This window comes from Poecilia latipinna, unplaced genomic scaffold (assembly GCF_001443285.1).
Source record: "Poecilia latipinna isolate Pla-1442-1.1 unplaced genomic scaffold, P_latipinna-1.0 Scaffold533, whole genome shotgun sequence".
Classification (NCBI taxonomy): domain Eukaryota; kingdom Metazoa; phylum Chordata; class Actinopteri; order Cyprinodontiformes; family Poeciliidae; genus Poecilia; species Poecilia latipinna.
Genome location: NW_015113149.1, coordinates 126214 through 151227, shown reverse-complemented (window position 1 = coordinate 151227; position 25014 = coordinate 126214). Strand labels below are relative to the sequence as shown.

Here is a 25014-nt window from a genome sequence, read left to right as displayed (position 1 = left end):
TTGTCCTCTAATAAACTCTGCTGTCTCTTTTCCACCATATGGCACATGTCGGTGTGGTTTGGTACAGTCTGGTTCTACTCTAAAAATGGCCCATACAACCAACCCTTTCCACAAAATTCCTGGACCCTTTCAGCTGCAGGTTCAAAGGACAATGGTACGGTAGGATGGTTTGGCTGGTGTCACACAACACAGTCCACTGACTGAGAGACAGAATGACCACACCTGTTTGTTGTGCCTGAGAGTTCTTGTATTCATGCATCTAGCCTCATATCAGATGGCAACTGCAGTGAGTCAATGGTAAAAATGAACGTCATCCAGTCAACTAGTGATAAATTTGCACTTAATCTTTGACGGATACAACAAAGCTAATTAACTAGCTTGCAATGGTATATCAGCAGCTACCTACTAATAGCTTCAACCACCTCTTGTTCCATCAGAGGAAACATCTGTGTTTTATAAAGACGCTGGAGCCCTTTCTACATGCAAATGGCTGAGTAAATGTATGGTTTTGGAGAAATTGTAGTCTGCGATTTTACAGAAAAACTACAATTTAACCCGTTCAAATGACAACTTTTTATGAACTGTGGAGAAGAGCTCTAGTGAAGCCAGCTGCACATTATCTAGAAAACAGAGACTACTTCCAGCTGCATTTCTTCGTGGTTTTCGCCAGGAGTAACATCTATTGATCATGTGACTCATGAGGAAAAAGTGTTTCCATTGCAGTTCTGCCAAATACATCGATTTTGATACGGCCGAAAAAACACCTTATCCTAGCGCAAAAACTTTTTATCGAAAAAAGTGAGGTTATTTTTTTTCTAAATTGGCTTGTTTCTGCTAAGTGGGTATATTTTCGTTATCCAGGTTGCGCAGTTTTATGGTTAATGGACACAATGAACAGTTTACAGCCTGAACCATCATTTCAAAGAGTTACATGATCATGTCTGCAAGGGTTTCAGGTATTTTCTGGGTCTCTTCATGGTGGGAACTGTATAAAACCAGGACTTCATGTACAAGAAACACTGCTTCTCCTCCTCTGTGTTACTCTCACACAGAGAGAGGGAGAGAGAGAAAGAGAGGAGGCGGAAACCTCCATCTGCCCTGCTCGGTGACCGACCCGTCATCCTCAGGAACCGGGAGGAGACGGATCTTCTCCTCGCTTCTCTCCCTTCTACTTTATATAACACTGGATGCAGAAACGGGAATAACAACGGGAGGAAGGATGAAGTGAAGAAGTAAAATCAGGAGATTTAATATGGATGAGATCTATAGTCTATATATAGGCTATGCCCCGGACTGCACCACCGCCGCCGCCGCCACCATCTGCCCTCATGGTACCGGTAAGTCACGGAGGGAAAAGCCGGGGATCGACTCGTCCCGGGGCGGGTTGGTCCCGGCTATGACCGGGCGCTGATGCTAACTGACCCGTGAAAAATGACTTCTGAGGTCTTGTGAGGTCGGGTTACCGTTCAGCCATGTTGCAGGAGAGGGGGCGGGAGGGAAGAGGAGCGGAGGTGTGTGTGTAACAGTGTGTAACAGTGTGTGTGTGTATGTGTGTGGTCGCGCGCTGACACCTGCCCCTGTTCCCGGTAACGAGAGGCAGCGCGAGCGGAAACCGTTAGAGCCGTTCGGAACTGAACATCCCAAAACCCCGCGAGATGACTTTCTGACTCGGCGTGCCGGGGAGTGTGAGCGCCGTTCAGCCATGTTGCAGCAGGAGGGAGACGGAGGGAGAGAGGTAACCGACCAGCTAACGCACAGCGGGGCTCCGGGGGGCTCTGACACCGACCGACCGACCGACCAACACCGAGGGGACCGGAGGGGAGGGGAGCGAAGAGGAGGGGGGGTTGTGGTGAAACTGGTGTCCGGTGGATTCTCGCTCCCCTGCCGGATGCGGCGGCAGCAGCCCGCATGGTGTCGCCTAGAGACAGGGGCGAGAGGCTGAAGGAAACGGGGTCGAGGGTAGCGAGAACACCGAGGCGAAAGAACACAACATGTTCCCGTTATCTACTGAGAAAAAATACTTCGTTTTGATGTTTAATGTTTTACTTAAAGCAACATGTTTGGGGTGAATGTTGTCTTTAAATATTTGTTGAAGAATAAATCATTTTAAAAAATTGCATTATATTTTATAAATGTAACTTTGTAAAACAATCTGCTTAATTTTATTTTATTTTTTCTGCTTAAAAAGATTTTTTATTTTTTTATTTTTTTGTGTTATAGTATTTGCAAATGTTCATTATAATTTGACAAAATTTGTTTTCTTGGAAAAAATAACATTTACAAATATTTATTTTTATTTATTGTCATTTTATTTTTTAATACATTCTTTATAGTTGTAATAATGAATTTAACTATATTCTTTGTTTTTTATTTTTAAATGTAACTTACATATGACTTTGTATTTATTTCTCTTAATTGATTTATTAATCAAATTTTAATGTTTTATTTAATCTATGTTGCTTTAAAAAAATTTTACCTTAACGTATTAAAAAAAGTTTTTTATTTGATCTTTTTGCTATTTTTTGTACCTTTCTTACCACTTTCTTTTTAATTTGCATTATTTATGATATTTAATTTACATTTAATTTTATTTTGTTATTTATATTTTACTTAATTTGTTTGTTAATGTGAGAAATGTATTATCTTATTGCTTTAATGAGTTTAATAATAGACCTGAAGGGTCATAACGACAGTATGTACACCTAAACATTTTTTAAAATTATAAATTATTCTATTCTGATCCCTTATTATATTTTGATTTTCATGCCATGTTTGAATTTAACTGTTGTGACAAATTTTTCAATATTTATTTTCTATTTCATGGGTATACAGTTAGCTAAATGTACATATAGTGTCTGCATGTGGTGTTTAGGGCAGAGACAGGATGGCAGAGCATGAAGAGATCAAGACTAACAGATGGTGGCAGGCTGAAGTGACGATTATTGATCGTAATTGATGATTGCTTGTCGGTGGGAAGGTCAGGGCGGGAGATGACACAGCAGGGTTTGTTACCATGGCGGTTACAGGAAAGATTTATCCTCTTATTATTATTAGGCTCTATCTGTTTAATAATTGATTCATTCACAGATTCACTTTGTTCGTGTTCCTCTTCCACTTTCTCACCCTCGTCCTCCTCCCTGCTCATCTTCCTCTCTCCCCGGCTTCACCTCGCTCCCCTCCATCCGTCTCTCTTCTTCTCTGTCTTTCAGGTCAATGAGAGGCAGCAACAGCTCGCTGTGAAGAGCAAATCCTCCCTCTCCTCTCTTCTCCACCATGATCTCCTCTCTTCCATACGTTAGCCTTCTTATTTTAGCAGCACTGCCTTCCTCCTCCTCTTTCTCCTCCTTTTCTTTCTCTCTTGCCCTTCTCTTTCTCTGAGTTTTGACTCTTGATTTTTCCTGTTTTATTTATTTTTTTGTTTTTTCCGTCAAACACACACGCACACACTCTTGTGAGATGAAGCGTGGGTCGAGTGTGTTGCAGCCTCCCTCTGATGCAGCCAAACGACACACACACCCCGCTCTGACAAAGACACACTCCGGTGATGAGGCTTTGTCGATGAGTGTGTGTGACGCGCGCGCCGCAGGTTCGAGTCCATTCCCAGCAGCCACCTCTCTGTTCTGCCCTGATGTCAGCACCAAGATGGCGTCTGACCTCCTCATCAGGCTTTCAGGTAGACACACACACAGATTCATCAGTTTACATGGTGAGCTTCATTTCTGCACTTCTCCAGGATTTGACCTTTTTTCACTGACTTTAAAGTCAAATTATTTTCATTTTGAGACATTTCAAGATCACAAATGTTCTCAAATTGTGCCAGGATGTTTAGATAAAACCCTTTAAAGATGAGCTATTATGCTTTCTTTAACAGATCTATGTATGCAAAACAGTAAATCTAAGTAAGCTGGTGTTGGCCACGCCCCCCAGCTCAACGTTTACACACGGCTGTGAAAATGGCTGCAATCAGATACACAATTATACAACCATATATCTTTGAAAAGCAGAAGTGGAGCCTCTTGCACAATCAACTATGCAGCAAGTGGTTTCTGGATGGTAATCAATCAGTCAATCAAGTTTATTTGTAGCACATTTCAACAACATGGCAGATCAAACTGCTTTCCATCATAAACACATCATCAATAATTGTGAAGTCCAATAACATTAAATTTTGTCATGTACCGTCGTTAAAATCATCAACATGTTGGTCAATATTCCATTTATTATGGTTCAAAAGCAACTCTAAACAGCTGGGTTGTTAGACCTGATTTAAAGGAAATCAGTGTTTCAGCTGTTTTGCAGTTTTCTGAAAGTTTGTTCCAGATTTGGTAAGTCAACAACAAAACACTCGTCTTTTCCAGCAGCCGTCGTACAGCAGTAAAACCAGCTGACCAAACGTGCTGGAGATCAGCTTGGGTTGCTAGGTGACAGGTGGCGTTCCGTTGGGGTTGCTAGGTAACAGCTCAGTGCCCGTTTAATGTGACGTAACAATCAGAAGGTTTTTGAAATGGCTCATTTTCCAGACACCAAAAAACGCCTGGGTGATTTTTTAAAGTGCTTTGGTTGTTTTTAGAAGCAGTTAAAACCCAACTGGAAGATCTAATTTAGAAATATTTGCAGTATATTTATGTTTGATGGTAAATATGACTGTTTGTTACTCGCCACATTGATCACAGATTATAATTTGGCATCCAGTGAGGCTTAGGCAACGGTGTAGTAAAAGTAAGAAAGGAAGGACTGATTGATGTATTTTGGCAGAATCCAGATTAAAAACTGCTTTGACTTCATTGACAAAACAATATTTAAGCAAAAAACTGTTATCTTGAAAGTTATATGTATGGAGTTTAGAGGGCCACATAAAATGCCACAGTGTGCTGGATTTGGCCCCTGAACCCTGAGTTTAGCACACATGCTCTAAAGAAAGCAGAAAAAGCTCTGATTATAGGGAAAGTGTTAAAAATCATTAAAATTTGGGCTACCTGGGCAAAGGGAAGCTTAACCTGTCAACATGTCTGCTGCAGAGCGGCAACAGATGGGGAGAAATTGGGAAAAGTTACCTGATTTAATGAAATATTGCTGACTCTGAGGCCCAAGTGCAGCCAATTTATTCCAGCTGTAACTGAAAAACGATCCGGCAGACAGGCAAAGCAGCAGCAACCATCGAAGAAAGCTGTCATCTCAACCGAGCACATGCAAATTCCTCAGACTTACAGAGGATTAGGGGGGGAAATGCACCAAATCTTTGAAACAGAGTGGCATTTATTTGGCAACCTGGTAAATTACCAAACCTAAAATAATCTAAAATTATTTCCTCACCCAAACCTCCTGGATCCAGAAACGTTCCCTAAAAATAGCAGAAGAACGCTGTCTGATTATTTGTATTCTCTGCACAGCCAAGTTGGATTCGTTGAGCTTTGGAAAGCTACTGAATTTTTTTTAAAATATTGCACAACTTTTCATACACCTTTAACTTTTTAACTTATTTTTGGATAGAAAGTGAAAAGACAGTGGCTGGAAACAGATACATGGAGCATTAATTAGAGCAGCAGATGAGAGAATCAGTTCATAGCTGTCTGTCTTAATGGTTTAGGTATATTAAGGTATATAACTTAAACCTTAATATACCTGCATATTATGCAGGTGTACCCAGGCCTGTCACAATAACAAATTTTGCTGAGCGATTAATTGTCTAAAAAATTATTGTGATAAACGATAATATTGTTTCAAGACCTTTTGACACTGATTTAATGGAAATGACTAATAATGCATGTGATTTCCTGCCATAGATAGAAACACTTTATTTTCAAAAGAACACATAACACTGGAACTGATAAACTAAATAAACTAAACAACCAAAAACAAAAATAAAATGGATTCTCAGTCTCCATTAACAAAAAACGTATTTGAATAAAAACTAAGCAACATAAAGCCAAATTGGGAATAAATACTGCATTCAGCCAAAAGAGTGCAGATTATGAAGTCTGTATACTATAGTGGCCATCCATCCATCCATCCATCCATCCATCCATCAGGCTAGTGCAAGTCTTCAGAGGTCAAAGGTTAAAAGTTGGACTATACCCCAACAGGCCAGTCTACCTCAGGATAAACCAGTTGCTTGGCTGGTCATTGGTTGCAACTTTAACGTCTAAATTACAATCTGGTTGGATGATTAAGACTACATTTAAAAATAACATCAAACCGGTAACAAAAGGAAAGAAGAAAATCTGATGACAACCTCAAATTAAATTATCATAAATTGAGTAAAATGGAATAAAATCCCAGAAAACTGGATGCTATCACCCTGCTATGTCATGGTATCGTCAGGATCTCTGCCGACCTTTGACCTTTCAGGGTTCAAGTCTGTCCTGTCAGCTGAACTCTCTCTCTCTCCCTTCAGAGGCCACCCAGAAGGCCCAGATGCATCCTGGGAGCCAGGAGGAGGCGGAGCAGCAGGACGAACCCGGCGTCGCCCTGTCGCCGGACGGCCCCGGTGCGAGTCCCGAGCCGCCGTCGCTGACCCACACCCCGGAGGGAAACGCTGTCACAGACACCCTGGCCTCAGACCTGCTCAGGAAGCTGGCAGGTACAGACAGACTGACCGACGTTACAGAAACGTCGCCATGTTCACAGATAATAAAGAACACTTTGTCATGTTTCCTGGTGTTACAGAGCGCCAGGATGTCAGCGGCCACATGTTGAGGCTCAAAGAGGAAGAGGAGCCTCTGGAGGTCGACGCCATGACCCCAAGTCAGCCGGTCGTCAAGGAGACGACTCATTCCACCTTAAGGATGGCGAACCACCATCTCTTCACTGTAAAACCAGAAAACCAGTTCCTCACCAGGAATAACCCAGCTGACCAGTTGCACCCTGGAGCCAATATTTTGGACCAGTACAACTTTGGTCTAAATGCAGCAGATGGATTTTCTTCCTCTAACCCAGCAGACTGCTTCTTGAACTCATCAAACGGTTTTCAGTTTCAGGTGAAACTGGAGGATTGTTCAGCTCCTGAAACCGCAGTGGAGGACCTGCTTCACCCCAGAGCCAAGATGGACGACCTTCGTCCTGTCAAAGCAAAGATTTCAGAGAAAACGTTCAATGGAGCTAAGATGAGCAACAAGTTTTTCTCTGGTATCACGAAGGAGAGCCAGTTTCCTTCAGCGGCCATGTTGGAGAACGGGATTGTATCTGGAGCCAAGATGGCCGCTCAGGTTTTCTCTGGAGCGAAAATAGAGGAGCATTTTTTCTTTGGAGCCAAGATGGAGGACGAGTGCCTGAGAGCAGTCCTGTGGCAGGACATGTCCGTCAACCTGGCCTCTACGCTACTGCATCAGCTCTCCGGTAAGATAATTAATCACTGGTTGTTTTCAGGTCAATACGTTGCTTTTCTTCAGATATAGAGCAACTTTATTCTCCAGGGTCAATGTGAACTCAAGTGAAACCCTAAAATGGAAACCTAGAAAGAAAACAGTTACTGCTCAAACTGCGGTTGAGCCGATGAATTTCATGGTTGGTTAAATTCACTGTCACATGATTCTGATATTCTGGTTTGATCAGGAGTCATAAGATTTAACCGACCGAAATGGAGATCAGAACCAAACTCAGCAGAAATTGGGTGTAGAAATACAAATAGATTAAATTACATTTGAGGTTTTACCTTTTTCTATTGGGAATGCCCGTGTTTTAGCCTGTTGGTCCGATATTGATAACCAATGTTTGCTTCCATCTTGCTGACATTTAAGTTTCATTAGGGGCGGGGCTGGTCATGTGGTATTTGTTCGGTCATGTCACTATGATAGTGATGCAGCAAAGGATTGTGGGGAGCTTAGCTAAATCAGAGACGCAACATGGTTGTTGTTTTTTGGCAAAATGGTAGGGAAATACATATAATTCAGTAAATGTCAGGCATAACTGTAATATTAATTTTGGATATAGATATCTAACCACATCTTTATATTGTTGCAGCCCTACTTTCTATAATTTATTGTGATAATTGATGAAAATACTGAACTACCAAGAGAAATGAACCAACCTGTTGAAGGTTCAGCACCTGGAGATCTATGGTTTGTGCTGTTTGTTTATACTTGTTAAAAAACAGAGTAAACTTGATACAATCTGACACCATAACATGTCAGAAAACAAAGAAAAGCTCAAATTACAGCTGGGCGATATGGCTGAATAACATACCATTGTACAAACGTTTTTGTCTATTCATAATTATTCATTTTTTTCTTTAAATATCTGAAATACTGCCAAACCAGTGGCATGATCTTTCCTTGAAACTGCTACTGTGCAAGTTACTCAGTAGGTCGTTGCTAGGTAACCAAAGAGTGAGTGAGTTGCTAGGTAACCAAAGAGTGAGTGAGTTGATTCCACCAATTTAGCTTAGCTAGCTGTGAAAGGTTGTGAGAGCGACTAAATCTCCCAGAATGCTGTGCGGCTCTGGGTCAGAGTTAGTGAAATTATTAAACATTTTATCGGATTTATTATCTATTGATTTTGATCATGTGTCTATCGCAACACTTATTGTTATTGAATTATTTTCCAGGCTTAGCTCAAATGTTACTGTAAGACAACTGAAAATCAATTTGGAAAAAATCGATTGGAGCTTAACGATCCAAATAACAGCTGAGAAAGCTGACAAACTCAGTCAAAGTATTATAAACCTGCTGGTGAAACAACACAGGCTGTCTGGGCTTTAATTGATGAGTTATAAAATAACTTTTTCTTGGTTGTCGACAGAGAAGGTCAGTAAGTCCAGCTGTCAGCAGGTGGAGAGGATGGCTCCGCCCATCAGAAGCAGGTAGCATAAATAATTCCTACAGATAACCTCACCATAAATAAATAAATCTCAGTTATGTGCCTGACTCTGTCTGTCTGTTTGTAGTCCTGCTCTGAAGATCAACATGGACCCTGTCCCTTCCTCTCCACTGTTGAGCGCCAGAGAAACCCCACATGGTAATAAAACCTGCTTTGGTTTGTTTTGCTTTTATTTAGCAGCAGAACAAACCCGAATGGAACCAGGCCAACATTTCTTTCAGATACCATCAGTATGGGACGATCTTGATTGACCAATCACAGACCAGCGAGCAACAGTTGGTGATAGTTTTGTTTTGGCATTTATGAATGTTATTCACTTTAACATGAACTAATCCAGATGTTTACTTGAGATCTGGTTTGGGGAAATATTGGTGAAACCCAATAAACCTGTCAGAACGGGCTCAACTTAGTGAAGAAACACACGTTTCTGTAGAGACAGAAAAGTGTGCTATGATCACTGGTTTTTGGTTCTATATTTAATTTCTGGTTATATTATTGTTAGGCATGTGTTGACATTAAGCCTGTTACTATGACAAATTTAGCTGGATGATAAATTGTCCCAGAAATTACTGTGATAAGCCATTTTAACTAATATATTATTAATAATAATAACGTATTAATGCAAGTACACCCTCTCAAATCTTGAGTGTCTACAGAACATACAACTGCTGGACTGTCAGGCGTGAAAACAGCCGCCCAGCCTCTGTTCCTGCCACAGCTGTTCCACATCTCCTCTGATTGGCTCACCTGGTTCCCATCCCAATCTCTACTCCTTCCTCAGTATATCATCTCTCTTTTCTGTTACTTTCATAAGGGTTTCATGTTGGTGACAGTCATCGTCTGTCTTTATGTTTAAATTATTAAAAATCCCCCACTTCGCCGCTCTTCGTCATGTTGGTTCCAACTAAAACCAAACCAAAAAAGTCCAGTTTGGTTTAGTAACAGCCTGACTGAATCTAGTTAGAGCTGTTGTTGTAACCCACCTGTTATCTGATATTCACTGATAAAGCAGTAGTGTTTTTATCTGAATACAACACAAACACGCTAATGATGCAGAACACAGCACCGCCGGTTTTTCCTTCAGGATGCGTAGGTCTCTCTCTGTTGATAGCAGTCTCTTGGCTCTGTTTTCTTTTAATTAGACATTTAATTAAACATGGAGTCAACATCATCACTGATGTGTCTCACCTGTCACTCCCGACCTTATTTTGAATAATAAAAAGTGACAGGGCTGAGGAGAGCTGAAATATTGATGGAAGCGAATTTAAAGTGAAAGCGGGTTCACCGAAGGAACTGTGGGAGATTTAAACGGGTTTTATGAAACGGGAGAACAAAAGAAGAAAGGTGAATCTATAAGACGATGATTAGCAGAGTTTGAGACAGAGAGATGATCCTTCAGGGATCGATGTTTAAGATAATGTCTCCTTGTTGGACCCTAATCCTTCCTCCTCTCTGTCAAACCGTCTGTGTTAATAGAAACACGACAAAGAAAAACGGAACAAAAAGAGATAATGCTAAACTGGATGGATGATTGTTGGATGGATGGTGGATGGATGGATGGATGGATGGATGGATGGATGGATGGATGGATGGATGGTGGATGGATGGATGGTGGATGGATGGATGGATGGATGATTGTTGGATGGATGGATGGATGGATGGATGATTGTTGGATGGATGGATGGATGGATGGATGGATGGATGGATGGATGGTGGATGGATGGATGGATGGATGGATGGATGATGGATGGATGGATGGTGGATTGATGGATGGATGGATGGATGGATGGATGGATGGATGGATGGATGGATGGATGGTGGATGGATGTTTTGTCAGCAGCTGTCGGTTCTTCCATCTGTAGTTAAATCCATGAATCAGTTAAATTATCAGTTTATTTATTTATTTCCCGTCTTTTCTTTGTTCTGTTTTTTTTCTGTTTTCTCGTGTTTCCCCGATAAACTGGTGTCTCCTTTTCGTGCCAAATCTTCCTGACTAGTTGGCATTTAAACAACGCCCGGCCCGGCCCGGCCCGGCCCGGCCCGATGAACCCGGCTCACATGCAGATAGTTTTCACGCCTTCCACATGTGTGAATCCGAAGTGCAGACTGGAGCAGGTTCAGACAGAGGACTTTGTTAATAATTATCCTCTGTCAGATTCCCGTCTGATCCGACACGTCGTCATAAAAACTGCCAGGGAATTTGTTCCTCCAGACGCCTGCAGTGGTTTTATTGTCCCTCTGATTGGTGATGTTATTGGTTTTTAATGACCGTCTTCTGCTGCGCTGCTGTTGTTTGTGTTATGGATTAATGGACGCGTTGCCCTATGGCTTATAATAAAGATGCTAGTGAAGTTAAATTACCTCGTCAACGACAGGTTTGACAACAATAACTTCACATCATTAATCCACTCATTCATGAATCTGTTTGCAGGATTATAAACATATTTCCTTTTTCTCCGCAGAAACGCAAACCAACGTCGTTAGAGATCAAACCTGGGGTTCTTCTTACTTCTTCAGGTAATTTTCACAGATTCTGCCCTTTCAGGAATCATAAAATAAAGCAAAAATAAATTCAATTTGTCAGTTTTATTACTGGAATTAATTTAGCAAATCATTTAATTCTCTCATTTAGCTTTATATGTTCCATTACTCCTCATTTTGATTAATTTGTTTAAAGCACAAATACACAAATAAATTTAAAGTGATAAAAATATGTACTAGAACAAAATTAGGTGTTTTTTTTCTACATCATTTACAGGATTAACTGCAGTAGCAAAGTATTTTTGAGCAGTTCTGTCATATTTTATGGTATATCTGGATAGCAGAGTGCTATCTGTAGTTAATAAACATATTACAACACTATCTAAATCTATAAAATACCGAATATTACTTCTGTATCATGTAGTATTAGTTGGTGTATCCAGCCTAATTGTCCAGAACAAGCAGTGAAATCTCCTGGTTTTACTTTTTTCTTTTGTGCATTACAGAAATATGTTGTGAATTAATACAGATATTAATATCACCTTTACGTGACCTGGAGCCCATGTAGTTCCCGGCTCCATTTAGGTCCAGTTGGTGCTGGAATGTTTTATTAAAATAATGAGCCCACTACAATATCATCTGCATAGAGTCGAACTCATCAGTAAGGATTACTGTGTTAGAGGCTGATTTAGTAATGTAAGCTGTCGGTCAGATATAACTCATGACAGACACAACACTTATGACATAAAGCTCGGGTCCGTTACCATGGCAACAGCCTGTTTTAGTTAATGAATACGTTTTCATCCATTTTAGGTGTCACGTGTGCGGCTTTGAGACGGAGGGCCACGCCCTTTTCAAGAGTCACATGACGGAGCACCGCCAATGGGAACACGGCTCCTTCTCGCTGCACTGCTGCAGGTGCGACCATTCGACCAATCAGGAGGCGGAGATGATGGCCCATGTGGACACGCACATACACGGCGACACGGGAGAAATGAGGTCAGCAGGTGTCCTTTTCTGCAATTGTTTTCTTCATTATGTTTTAATGTTATTTTCAGAAAACAAAGATGTTTAAACATTTCATAACAAAATAGTGACAATGTTTTGAGTTTTTTTTATGGTTTTGTAGCTTATTGTCACATCCTGAAGGGTTATTGGCTTGAAATTTTACCTAAACGTCACAAATTTTTGACACATTTAATATAATTAAGTACTTGTATTTTTTTAAACAATACTGTTTTAACTAAAAATCTTTGGTTTTAGCTTAAATGATTTTTTAATGTCTTGAATGTGTTTATAGGAACAGATATTATAAATAGTATCGTGGTCAGAAGTTTACATACTCACTACAGGCATGAGTGTCATTACTTTTTTTATATTTAGCTTCATTTTAAGGGTAAATGACTAAATTAATAGTTTAAATAAATGTTTGAAATTATACAAGCACATTTAAATATGTATATATAACAAGTAATATTTTGATTATTTCTTTAGAATAATTTAGATACAAAGAAATGTGAGTAGTCAAATTTTCCACAAATAATTTGGAATTACAATCTAAACACTCCAAAAACACAAAATATTTTCAGGTATTTTTCCCCAGTTTTAGTGCAAATACATTAGAACTTGAAATAAGATAAAACTAAACTAGAAGTAACCTTTCAACAAGACAATGGAGCTTGTTTTGAGTGAATATTGATGAAAAGCTGCAGATTTCTTCATTTGTAATATGGGAAAAACATCTTGTTTCCTAAACTATTTAAATTGCTTTGAGAAAGGCATTTGGTTGGTTGGGCTAAAAATAAATGCACACCACACTTTTCAGATTTTATTTCTAAAGGATAATCAATCAATCAATAACATTTCAGCAACAAGACAGTCCACCATAATATCACAAAAATAAAACACAGTCACTAACAGAAGAACCAGAAATGTTTCATTTTCTCTCTGACAATAAATCAGAATTTGTCTGTTTTTCTGTCAGATTAAATCCTAAATAAAGACGATAAAGTGGCAGAGTTCATAACGTTCGCCTGTGAATGTTTCTCATCGTCCAGACGCCCGGCTCCTCTCCCCGCCGCCCCCAGCCGAGCTCTGCCGGTCGCCGTGGCAACGCAGCCAGAGCAGAGCACCTCCGAGCATCGCTGCCGCATCTGCCAGAGGTCGTTTCCCGGGCAACCGGAGCTGCTGGCCCACTTCCAGGGTCATCGCCAGGGCAACCAGTACCGGTGCGACCGCTGCGGCCACCTGACGCGGACGGCCAACAAGCTGGTGGAGCACGTGCGCGTCCACACGGGCGAGCGGCCGTTCACCTGCGGCCTCTGCCCCTACAGCGCCAAGCGGCGGGACAGCCTGCGGCTGCACTGCAAGGTGAAGCACGCTAACGCTAGCGCCAGCGCTAACGCCGACGTGCACACTCACCGGACCTACGCCCCCCACGGAGACGGTCAGCGCTCCAGCAAACACGTCCGGCGGCTGCACACCGCCTCCTCTCTTCCTCGCCCTGCTGCTCCTCCTCTCCCTCCGCTGCTCTCCGACCGCGCAGGATGGAGGGATTTATCTCCTCTCCTCCCCATCACAACACTCATCTCTCTGAAACCTCGCTCCTATTTCTCCTCCTCCTCCTCTTCCTCACCGCCCTGCTCCAACAAACACTCCTTCCTGGGTTACCTCGGCCTCACTTCTTTGTAAATGTTTGCTCTCCTCTCATCCTCCCTCCCTTCTGTCCGTCCTCTGGACTATAAAGCGATGGATGTAAAGTCACCCAGCACTACGTATGAGAATGTCAAACAGCGCTCACATAGGGAATGTTTTCTATTTATTCTACTTTTGCATCAAGCTCGTGGTTTTGCCTGCTTTACTCTTTCATATAGCCACTCTACTCTTAGCTAGGTGACCGTGGGACATATTTATCTATCGCCCGTCTCTCGTCCTCCAGAAATACCGAACCTAAAGATCCGGATTATTTCGTAGTGAAAAACTGTTTTATTTGGATGAAAAGCCTTTCTGAATGAAGTCTGGTTAGTCACTGAAGGAAAGGTCAGATTAGATCAGAGGAGATGCCTCCAGTTTACAGAAAATCAAGCTGAGCAACATTTTTTAAGTTCGTCTTTCAGAGAAGAGAAAGCTATCATGAAGTTAGCGTCGCTTAGACAGCAGCTAGTCGGATAAAAGAGTTATCCGACTAGCTCACAATGACATGAAAAAGATCTTTATTTACATTTTATGAAGAACAAATTCAAACAAAAATCACAGTTTTGTACAAAGTCTTTATGATTCGAGACTAAAATCAGATTAAACATGCAAATAGTGTGAGAATAAAATCATATTAATACGACACTAAAGTCAGAATAATACGAGAATAATGTAATAATGTGAGGATAAAATGATAATAACCTCTCTATACCATGACTGCAGGGTTCTAGTGTAATGACCAACTTTCTGTTTGTTTCCGTCTCATTTTGTGTGAAGTCGCCTCCAAACTTACTGTCTGATTTTTATTTCCTCTTGACTTTAACTTGAAATCATAAAAATATTTTAAAAACTTTTTTTCCTTATCTTATAAATTAAAAGAGCTAAAATCCAGACTAAAAATGTTAACCTTCTTTTAGTTAAATGTTAGGAATCCAGATTTCCTGTAGTTAATTAATATCTCACTCATTAAGGGCTAACTATCATTATTTAAGGTAACCGGTATCATCAAATCCATGAAGTGCTTTTATTTTGTTCTCAGCTGTAGTTTTTCTACTTCCTGTTGGGAGTTTCAGTCGTTGCCTTGTCTTTGTCGCTCCAGGATTTTTAGGGATTCGTTGTTTCTGGAGGATGGTGATGAAATTTCTGATACCTGTGTTGTGTATTGATGATGTATTTGTGTTTACATAACAACATGAGGCTCTACGGAGTACAAAACATCTCGAAAGTTGCACTAAAATGTTGGTTTTCCGAGACGAGAGAGGAATCAGTTTAGACATTTCTTTATTTTATTACAATCACTGAAACACTCAAAAAGCCAAATAAACCCACATATTTACATTATATCCCATTTTAACAGTTTATTAACGGTTTAATTAAATATAATATCAGGAATCAGAAACATAAACAAATGGGCAGACCTAATTAAAGTAATATTGTAAATTTTCTCACTTTCCAACCTGAATGAAGCAAAAAAAACAAATATATCTTTTTAAACCCTGTTATTTTTTTAAAAGTGTTGATCAAAACATGGAGGATTGTGCAATTTACCTTTTCGCATATTTTTATTTATAGATTTATTCACATGACTTTATTATCACAGCATGACAGCAAGTGATTCTTCCCCTAGAGAAGAATCATTTAATCTGCTTTATTATTTTTCAAAAACCTGGAGGTGTGTTGGGCATAAACAAATACAGAAACTGCTTTTGTATTTTTTCAACTCAATATTTTATTGAAAAACAACAAAAGACAACACACCAGATGACAAACTTTAATTATCTTTAATTATTCACATCTTCTGAATTCAGCAGGAAGACAAACATATTTTTAATGAGATAAAACAGAAAAACAATCATCAGTCCTATAATTTACTGTTTAATTTCACATTTCTGAGGAATTATTTGAAATCACTGAAGACAAAAGCAAAAATTAGCTTTAAATGGTTCTAATCTTTAAGCCTCATTCAGTTATAAACATTTCTGTAAAATAAAACATACATTTCATTCAATTCAAGTTAATTATATTACACCCATTCACATCAACCTAATTCATTTCAATACATAATCTTAATCTGCTTCGTGTCGTTCCATGTATGCATGGATTTTTTAAAAACACTTGACATGTTTGGTCTAAACATGAGGAAACTAAATTTTTGAACATCAGGTCCTGTAACGTCTTTAAATGTTTGCATGTTGTGTTTTTATGAAAGTTTCTGCTATCAAAGTTCAGGTACATAAGTGAGAAATTCACAGAGTCCTGCTGGATCATGACCAGGAACGTTACTTTTCCCTGAGATCATCGTCTTGTTTTGTTTTCTTTGTCAAAATAAAGGATCAGCTGACTGTCGGCTGACAATATCATATGAGAGCCCTTAAGTGTTTAAATAACGATTGACCAAATTTATATCGCTTCTCATTATGACTAGAACAGATCAGCAACATTTACGGGTCAAAGAGCCACTTTTCCTCTCGCTGCTACAAAATAAAACTTTACATGAGCTGCTGGATTTACCTGTAATCCACCTAAACCAAAAATTAGCTACATATTAGCAGAATTATGCTGAGCACTAATCAATACTAACCCATATGCAATGCTTCTATTCATCGGTTACAATTAATTTGCAAAAAATTTATTTCAATTTAATTTCACTAACTTTCTTTCCAAGTTAGAACTAAAGAAAAATTAGCTAGCTGTTAGCTCATTAGCTACTAACTGATGTACAATGGTTACATCCATTGGTACCTTAAAATAGCGCCTTAAAATTTATCTTGAAAATTTTGATTAAGGGGAAAATAAATGCTAAACATTTTCAATGTAAGCAAAAAATACTAAATGAAAAATTAGCAAGTTGTTACCGTAACAGGAAGTGAGTCTACCACTGCTTAAACCGTAAATATTTGTTTCAATATCTGGTGTGCTGTCTATTTGCTGTTTTTGGGGAACATTTTGATTTAAATAACTTATTTTGTTTGATATGTTAGCATCCATCTGTTTTCTGTAATCAGGGCAGAAAAAACATTTAAATTTTGACATTTTTTTGTTGTTTTTTGCTTCCAAATTTAACCTTGGATGAACTTCAATCACCTTAAAATTCCTTATGTACCAAAAGTTTTTATTCTTTTTGCCTTTTTTGACTTCATTTTCATGTTTAGACTGAATGTAACGCGGCTTTTCTGTGACCCAGCATGTCTTAAGAGCAGGTTCGTAATGAAAATAACTCACTTTAGACAGGAACAGCCTTCCTTCCTCGCTCCCTGACAACAGGACGTAATTATATGAATGTTTCAGCTCACCACGTTTTACTGCTTATGTTGTTGTGGTTTGCTGCAGATTCATGAGATGCAATCTGAATATTTCTAAGCTTTTTATTTATTCATGTTTTTGTTGCACAATGCGCATGTGCAGAAGAGACAATAACGTGTGCAGGAAGGACGAGACAAACCTGCACACCGGTGTTTTAATATGAAATCTAATCAATGGTGCTGGACTCTGCACGTCTCTTTTTTTAACACTTTATTTACTCACAGATGCATGAAATAGTAGAAACATTTTGTCTGTGGTTCACCTTTCATTTCCTGGGTTTCTCTGCTGTATCCTGTAACTGTTTGCTGCTGCGATGATCAATAATAAACTTTAATTTCATCCGGCTCACCTCTGCTCCCGGGTCCTTCCCTGCTCAGGTCACGTGACTTTCGGATCGCGTTACCGTGCAGAAAGTGGGTGTTAAAGGCTGCAGTGATTTCATAAGATGACTCCGCGGAGCCGCGATGCGCTGCGAGCCGAGCAGGAGAAACGGCTCCGGCAGGCGGAGGGGAAGAAAAACGGACCGTTTCCAGAGAGAAACCGGGATGAAGGTCACGCACCGCATTCACCACGCGAGTGGGAGGATGAGTGTCAGCCGCCATGGGTCCTGTCCCCCTCCTCGCCCGTTGCCATGGCGACCTGGCATGCTGTAGAACCGAGCCGCGGCGCGAAGGCCGCGCTCCGCCGCGCACAAAGGTCATTATTAGATCTGAGGAAATGGCACCGGAGGAGGAAGAAGAGGAGCCGGGAGGTGGAGGAGGAAGCTCAAGATGGGAGAAATGCCACATGTCTGCGACAGACTGTGAGGGTCACTGTGGAGAGGGAGATAAGGAGGACATTTTGAGGGTTAGCTCAGAAAAATTCTAGAAAAGCTCGGAAATTTCTAGGTTTGAAAAGTCAAATGTTTGCTTAAAAACACACACATCTTTAGATTAATGTCAGAAATGTTCTAGAAAAAAAAAAACTCCACCTAAAGTGAAAAATTCGTGAGAAAAAAAATTATAGAAGAAATGAGGAATTTCTCAGTTTTAAAAGTTAAAAATTTGCTTAGAAAAAAAAGAATTTTTTTGTAGATTATTCTCAGAATATTTTTTTAGAAAAAAAAAACATTTCTGAGGAAGGACCTTATTTGTTAGCTAGTTCTGCTAATCTACCCCCTTTGCTTTTGCCACTCCTCTTTAAATTTCTGTCTGGTTTTCCAAGAGTTGTGAGAGAAAACTCCAAAATATTGAAATTAATCTCAGAAATTTTCTGGAAAAAGCAAGGAAAGTTCTGAGTTCCACAAAACAAAAATTTCCACAAAAAAGAAGACATTTTTAGATTATTCTCAGAATTTTCTGGAAAAAAAACTTGGACATGTTCAACTTTGTGAAGTTTTCTGAGTTTCTCAGAAATTTCCAATTGTTTTGTTTTTGGAAAATTTCTGAGATTAGTTTCTCAAAAGCTCAGACAATACTTGAACTCTGACCCCAAATCCAGGAGGAGCTGAGAAGGGAAGTTTCATGGATGCATAGAGAGAAGGAAGATGTTCAATCTTTTCCTCCATCAGTCATAATGAGCCAGGACCATATCCCCTACTCTAACATCTTTCTAACCACACGGCTAAAGAGGAGCAGCAAAAGCAAATGAGGTGGATTAGCAGAGCTTGCAACAGCTGTTGGTGTCACCTAGGACATGTGGAATATCGTCTCTACTGCCTTAGTCTGGAGGTGTCAGCATGAAACTGTTACAGCAACAGTCTTCAGTCAGAGGCTTCTTCAGATTCGTTGCATGACTGGCTGCTACTGGAGATTCTTCCAACAACTCTTTGAACGTACTGCAATGATATTTAATTTCTTTTTGGAAGAAATAAAGTAGTTTAATCTGAACTGGACTAGATTTTTCAGGTCACCAACATCTTTAGTATCATAAAAATTCAACCTGAGTCGACAGAAAAGCCGATTTCCAAATTGTGATTTCAGTTATCAAAGGTAGAAACTATTGGTTGTGTCTTTAAAAACACTTTATTGGAATATGAGACACCATTTCGGTGGAGAATTGCATTATTTTAGCCACATTTAAGAATTTTAAATACATTCAGCTTGTTTAATATCAAACCACAGTCCAGACTTTGACTAGGTCACTCCAAAATCTCCTTCTTTATTTGAGCATTTTGTTAATAAATCTTAAACTGTCTAAAAACATATTTTTTAAAATCTTTACAGTCGTTCATACAGTTGTACTAAGTGTCTTAGTTGATCATTGTTTTTCACACCAGATTATTGGTTGAAGGTCCTCGTGTCCCGCCTTGATGCCGTTTAGCTAACCGGTGTAGAAAAAGTTTTCTAGACGCTGCGTTTCCATATGTGCAGCCTGCTGCATATCATCATTACCGTCCCCCTGCTAACCCCATAAATTATAGATTAAACAAGCCAGCGGTGTGGAAACCTGTTTGAATTGGCACCTGCTGCACGGCTAAGTAGCGTCAGGTCATTAACCAGGATAATCATCCAAACCAGGCACACAGTTTAGGAATTTGTGAATGAATCCTGGTGCTTTTTGTTTGAAATATCAACTGCATAAGTTAAACACTTTAGAAATTGTTTAAAAATGTTAAATATCGCGCCTTCCTTACTTTTAAAGACATGTCTTATTATTATAATATTATTCATACACAAGAAAAGGTGCGATAGGACATCAAAGGATTGACAAAAAATGTTAACAAATTGAAACAGAAAGTTGCAGAAAATTAAATTCAAACACATTTTATTTATCCTAAAAGGGAAGTTAAATGCCTTGCCTCCAGGCAAGAGGTGGGGTCACCCTGGATAAGTCACTAGTCTGTCGCAGGGCAACACAGAGTCACACACACCTAGGGGCAATTTGGAGAGACCAATTAACCTGACGGTCATGTTTTAGACTGTGGGAGGAAGTTGGAGTACCTGGAGGAAACCCACACATGCACAGGGAGGACATGCAAACTCTATGCAGAAAGACTGGAGCTGGGAATTGAACCCAGAACCTTCTTGCTGCAAGGCTATCAACTGTGCCACTGTGCAGCCTGAAAACTGAAATTGAAATTTGAGGAACAAAAGTATTAAACTGATCTAGGAGAAGAAATGTCCATTTTTCTGTAATGAATGAATCGTAGTGCAGAACAACATGTTCCAGCTGCCCAGACGACCGGCTGCACTCAGCAGTTTCTCTGAAGAATGGAAATCAATGATGCTGCTGCTGCTGCAGCTGATGCTGCTGGACCTGCTGCTGCTGGATGCAGGAACAAGCAATGACAAAGGTGAGGATGATGATGAGAAGGGAGGGAGAACTGACCTGCAACTTGTTTTTAAACAGCAGCTGATTCACTTTGTTGTTATAATTATTTTTTATTGCGTTTTAAGATTTTCTGTAAATAAAGAGGTGAAAAATTCAGAGATTTATTTTGTTAATGATTTCTGGGAATTTTCCAACAAATGTAATGCAATATGCAGTGAAGAACAAAAAGTTTTAGCAGTGACTAAAGTTTTGCTTTCTACAAAATTTGATGTGTTAATAGTAATTATTATTATTATTATTATTATTATTATTATTATTATTATTATTATTGTTGTTGTTGTTGTTGTTGTTTTTGAATTATATTTGAATATATTGCTTCAATTATTTCATATTTCCTGTGCTATCCAGTCCATTATGAAGTCTTCTAAGCTGCATTTATAGTTTATGAAATATAGCCTAACATTGATTGGTTAACCTGCACAGCAACTCAACTGCAGACCAATCAGCTTGTTTATAGAGAAAAACCAGTTTATATGAGTAAAACCTGCTGGTTGATAGGAAATAATTACAGAAAAAATAAAAACATGATCATATGTTTGAAATAAATATTTTCACACGAACAATTAAAATGGTGTGTTAAATAAATAAAATGTTACACGATGATAAATCAATTCATTAATTTATTTAACGTTAGTATTTCCAAATGTTTTGGATATCACTAATGTTATTTATTTAACAAGTTATGAATATAAATTTGGTTGTTTTAAAAAACAAGAAAGAGATTTTTGCTATCTGATTGTTTGATAAAAGTGTTTTTGTTGTTTTTGTCTTTTTCAGTCATTTCTCCATAAGACTGATACTCTGTTTAGCTTTTACTTTGAAATTAAACCGGAAACAATACGTAACACTGCGTGTGACTTCACTCTCATGGCCAGAAGGGGGCGTGTTGTCAGTTTTTAGCTCTCCTGCTAACGGCAGGCTAAAGTTTCACTTTCTGCCGCTGAGGAGGTTCCTGTGCTGGACACCCAGGACTTCCCGGGAAACGAAACCAGAAGTAGTTCTAGTTTTACCAGAGGGCCTCCAGATCGCAAATGTGTATTTGCGACTACATTCAGCGGTGATATTACCAGTTTGTGTTCAAGTTTCTCCCCTTTGACCGCCTCCTAACCGTCGCTTTACGCAGCTAGCTTTAGCGGCTAGCCCCCCGCTAGCATGGACAGCGGCGGAAACATGCAGAGTAATGAGGAGCGAAACGCGGAGAAACAGATGGATAACTACTTGAAAGCGATAGGTTTTCATCGGAAGAAGATTGCCAAAGATGGATCGTGTCTGTTCCGAGCCGTGGCCGAGCAGGTAAAGTGGGGCAAAGCAGTAAAATGTTTGTGGGAAGTTGTTCTCCGGTTAGCTTGCTGCGCTCAGGTGAGGTGTGTTTGTTGTGTTGCTGTGCGATAGCGACTTCTCCGAGTTTAAATTTAACTTTCCCAAACGGGGAACGCCGCAGGATAAATCTAACACGCCTCTGCGGTTTCCTACTCCCAAATATTCGATCTAAACTTACAATATAACACAGATGTTGTATGTTTTTGTCTTAAAAGTGGCATAACGCTGAATCCTGCCTGTTTTAAGTGTTGACCCTTGACCCTGCCCAGGTACTGCACTGCCAGAGCCTCCACACTGAGGTCCGGGCCAAATGCGTGGAGTTCCTGAAGCAGAACCGGGACAGCTATGAGGCGGTAAGCACCAGCTTTAACCACACTTTACATTTATAACATAATTTCATTCTATTATAGGAATATTATGATTCTAGACAGAGCTGAGTACAGTACCCAGACAGTAAAGTAAAAATAGCAACTCTAAAACATATTTATATTCAAATAAGAGTAAAGAGATACTGAGCTCATAACAACTGATTAAATTTAAATGATGTCCTCAGAGATTAAAAGTATAAAGTTTTGAGCAAATTTTGATATTTTAAACACTAAAATTATAGGTCATATGCAAATACATATGATTATAAAACAAAATTCTGTCAAATAAAACAAAACTAATACATGCAGTAGGTAATATACATGTTAGTGTCTGTAGTGACAATACATTTTGTTTACTGTGTGTTCACTTGACCTCCAAATGCAGCAGATAGAAAATAACATCAGAACATCAAAGATGGTAAATAAACAAAGAGGTCTCACTTCGACATAAATATCAGGTACATTGTTGTTCACTCAGAAAAGTTATTTCCTACTGGGTAGAGTCAGAAATTTTACTCAATAAGAATATTGAGTAAAATATTTCTTAACGTCCACAGACATTGTGGTTAAAAAAGCATAAAGTATCTTTTCCCAAAAAATTTACTGAAGTAAACGTAACTAGAAATCATTGCATTTCCTGTGAAAATTCAGTGTGAACGTTATAAACCGAATATTTTCAGTGAAAATTGCAGCAGCATTTGAAGTCAACTGCAGAAGAGATGCAGAATTGTAACAAATAAAAAAATAGGCAGAAGCAGCAGAATAAAACAAAATCCTGAAAAATGAATAGAAAAACTGTAGAAGAGGAGTAAAAACTTTCAGTCAACACATATATGCCACCAAAAGAGGATCAGAAATTACAAAGCTCAACTGTAAGGTTGCAACAGTTTATAAGCTAAAAAGAGCTAAAGCTAGCTGAAACACTAATGAGGCATCTGAGCTAGCGCTAGCATGTTGAGCCTAGAATTATGGTTGGAGTTTGTGTTTAATAACCGTAGAACTAGCCAACACGGCTTAAAAATACTTTTATTTTCACATCCAATCTGATTTTTATCGTTTATTTTTTTTCATTTGGTTTCTCCATTTCCCTTTTCAGAAAATGTTTTTGACCTAATTTCAAAGTCCAATTTAATACAAGCTGTAAAATAAGATGGACGCCCACGGAGTGCATTGATGGAAAAATAAAAAATCAGATTGAACAAAAATTATATCTTCATAAACAGCAAATTTGATAAAAACTGGTTAATTTAAATCAGGAGAGTTTCACTAGTTTTCTTTCTTCCTCTTAACTTTCCGGCTGTAATTTAGACCTAATAAAAGCTTCTTTTCTCACTCGTTTTGTCGGCAGAAGCCAAAGGTTAAAGGTCAGCTCTGGTTTTATGACTTCACGAAGCGATTAAATATTTTTATCAGGTTTCAGAAACGGCTCAGATTCCTGGTTGTTTCCAGTTGTGCTACTCATTTTTCCACATTATTTTGGCCTTACAAGTGAAAAATATCGACTCCAACTTATGAGATTTTTCTACATTTTAATTCAACAAAAATGGAGTTTGAGTGAACGACAGACGGAGGTGGAAACATTGCAGGTTTTATCGGTGAATCAGACGATATAAACAGCAGAAACTGAGACTCCATGTTGCTTTAATGGCTTTATGAAGGAGGAATGAATAAAAGCTGATATTGATTCAGACTCGGCTGTCGGTTTGTTTCCTTAAAGCTGGACTGAAAGTGAAAGATGAACGTCTTTATGATCCCGATCAGGAAATTTCTCCTGTAAGAATGCTGCAGAACCGAACCGGTTACTTTCAGGCACTCACTGATGACCTGCTATGAATTCTGGGAGTTTGAGTCCATTACTTACTGCTTTTACAGATCATGTAATGGAGAAAGACATTTATGTTTTTATATGTTTGCATTTTGAGGAATTATTGATTACAATTTTATTTAAATTACCAACAATAAGTAGCAACTGTTATGCATTTTAAAAATATTATGAACATTTATGGTTATTATTAAGATTTAAGCAAAGTGGATACATGCAGCAATAAGGAGATTTAACTGATATCATTGAATAAAAGGTCAGGCTATTATTAGTTTGAGGTTTTAAGGAAAACGTTTTTATTTAGTAGGGAAACAACATGATGAGAACACGAAAAAAAAAAGATTTAAGAAAACTTTCATCGAAGTGGTTGAGAGAAACAAAACTATTAAAAATGACTGAGTATAAATTTCACTCTAAAGCCAAAATCCTCCAAACTAAACTAAAATAATCTTTTAATGTGACCAAAAAATCTAGAAATAAAAAACCCATTTAATTACTAAACACTAAATGATCATTTTAAGCACTAAAGACTGAAACAAACCAGAAGTTCAAACACGAAGTCAGAGAAATGGCTGATTTAAATCCGAGTCACCACATTTCTACGGAGCCCCTAAGGGGACATGGAGAAAAAAAAAAAAGGAAAGAAATCCCGACTTATTATCGCGAGATCCCGAGAAACTAAGTCGAGATCTCGAGATCCCGACTTATTATCGCGAGATCCCGACTTATTATCGCGAGATCCCGACTTATTATCTCGAGATCCCGACTTATTATCTCGAGATCCCGAGAAAATAAGTCGGGATCTCGAGATCTCGAGATAATAAGTCGGGATCTCGAGATAATAAGTCGGGATCTCGAGATCTTGACTTAGTTTCTCGGGATCTCGAGATAATAAGTCAG

The 25014-nt window shown here is 39.0% G+C and overlaps 2 protein-coding genes across 4 annotated transcripts in view; both read left to right on the top strand.

The window, feature by feature from the left end:
* Positions 1–1048: 1048 nt before the first annotated feature.
* LOC106952661 (uncharacterized) lies at positions 1049–17636 on the top strand. Of its 2 annotated transcripts, none has more exons than XM_015040906.1 (9): positions 1049–1337; positions 3210–3673; positions 6395–6580; positions 6667–7335; positions 8737–8797; positions 8882–8952; positions 11277–11331; positions 12109–12294; positions 13353–17636. In XM_015040906.1, the coding sequence occupies exons 2-9, from the start codon at positions 3457–3459 to the stop codon at positions 13984–13986; spliced, it is 2079 nt and encodes a 692-aa protein (XP_014896392.1). In that variant the 5' UTR covers positions 1049–1337; positions 3210–3456; the 3' UTR covers positions 13987–17636. The 2 variants fall into 2 exon arrangements, with proteins under 2 accessions (XP_014896392.1, XP_014896394.1); XM_015040908.1 differs by lacking the exon at positions 1049–1337 and adding an exon at positions 1348–1735.
* A 3838-nt stretch (positions 17637–21474) lies between these two features.
* The window catches only part of otud4 (OTU deubiquitinase 4), a 19613-nt gene continuing 16073 nt past the window's right edge, over positions 21475–25014 (top strand). For both annotated transcript variants that reach the window (XM_015040897.1, XM_015040896.1), the window contains exons 1-2: positions 21475–21897; positions 22194–22277. In XM_015040897.1, the coding sequence (XP_014896383.1) occupies positions 21757–21897; positions 22194–22277 (225 nt within the window). In that variant the 5' untranslated portion in view covers positions 21475–21756. The remainder of the gene's footprint in view (positions 21898–22193; positions 22278–25014) is intronic.

Coding starts and splice junctions, on each gene's coding strand:
- LOC106952661 (XM_015040906.1), top strand. CDS start 3,457: ATGAAGCGTGGGTCGAGTGTGTTGCAGCCTCCCTCTGATGCAGCCAAA. Junction 8,953..11,276: donor CGCCAGAGAAACCCCACATG/GTAATAAAACCT, acceptor TTTTCTCCGCAG/AAACGCAAACCAACGTCGTT. Junction 12,295..13,352: donor GGCGACACGGGAGAAATGAG/GTCAGCAGGTGT, acceptor CTCATCGTCCAG/ACGCCCGGCTCCTCTCCCCG.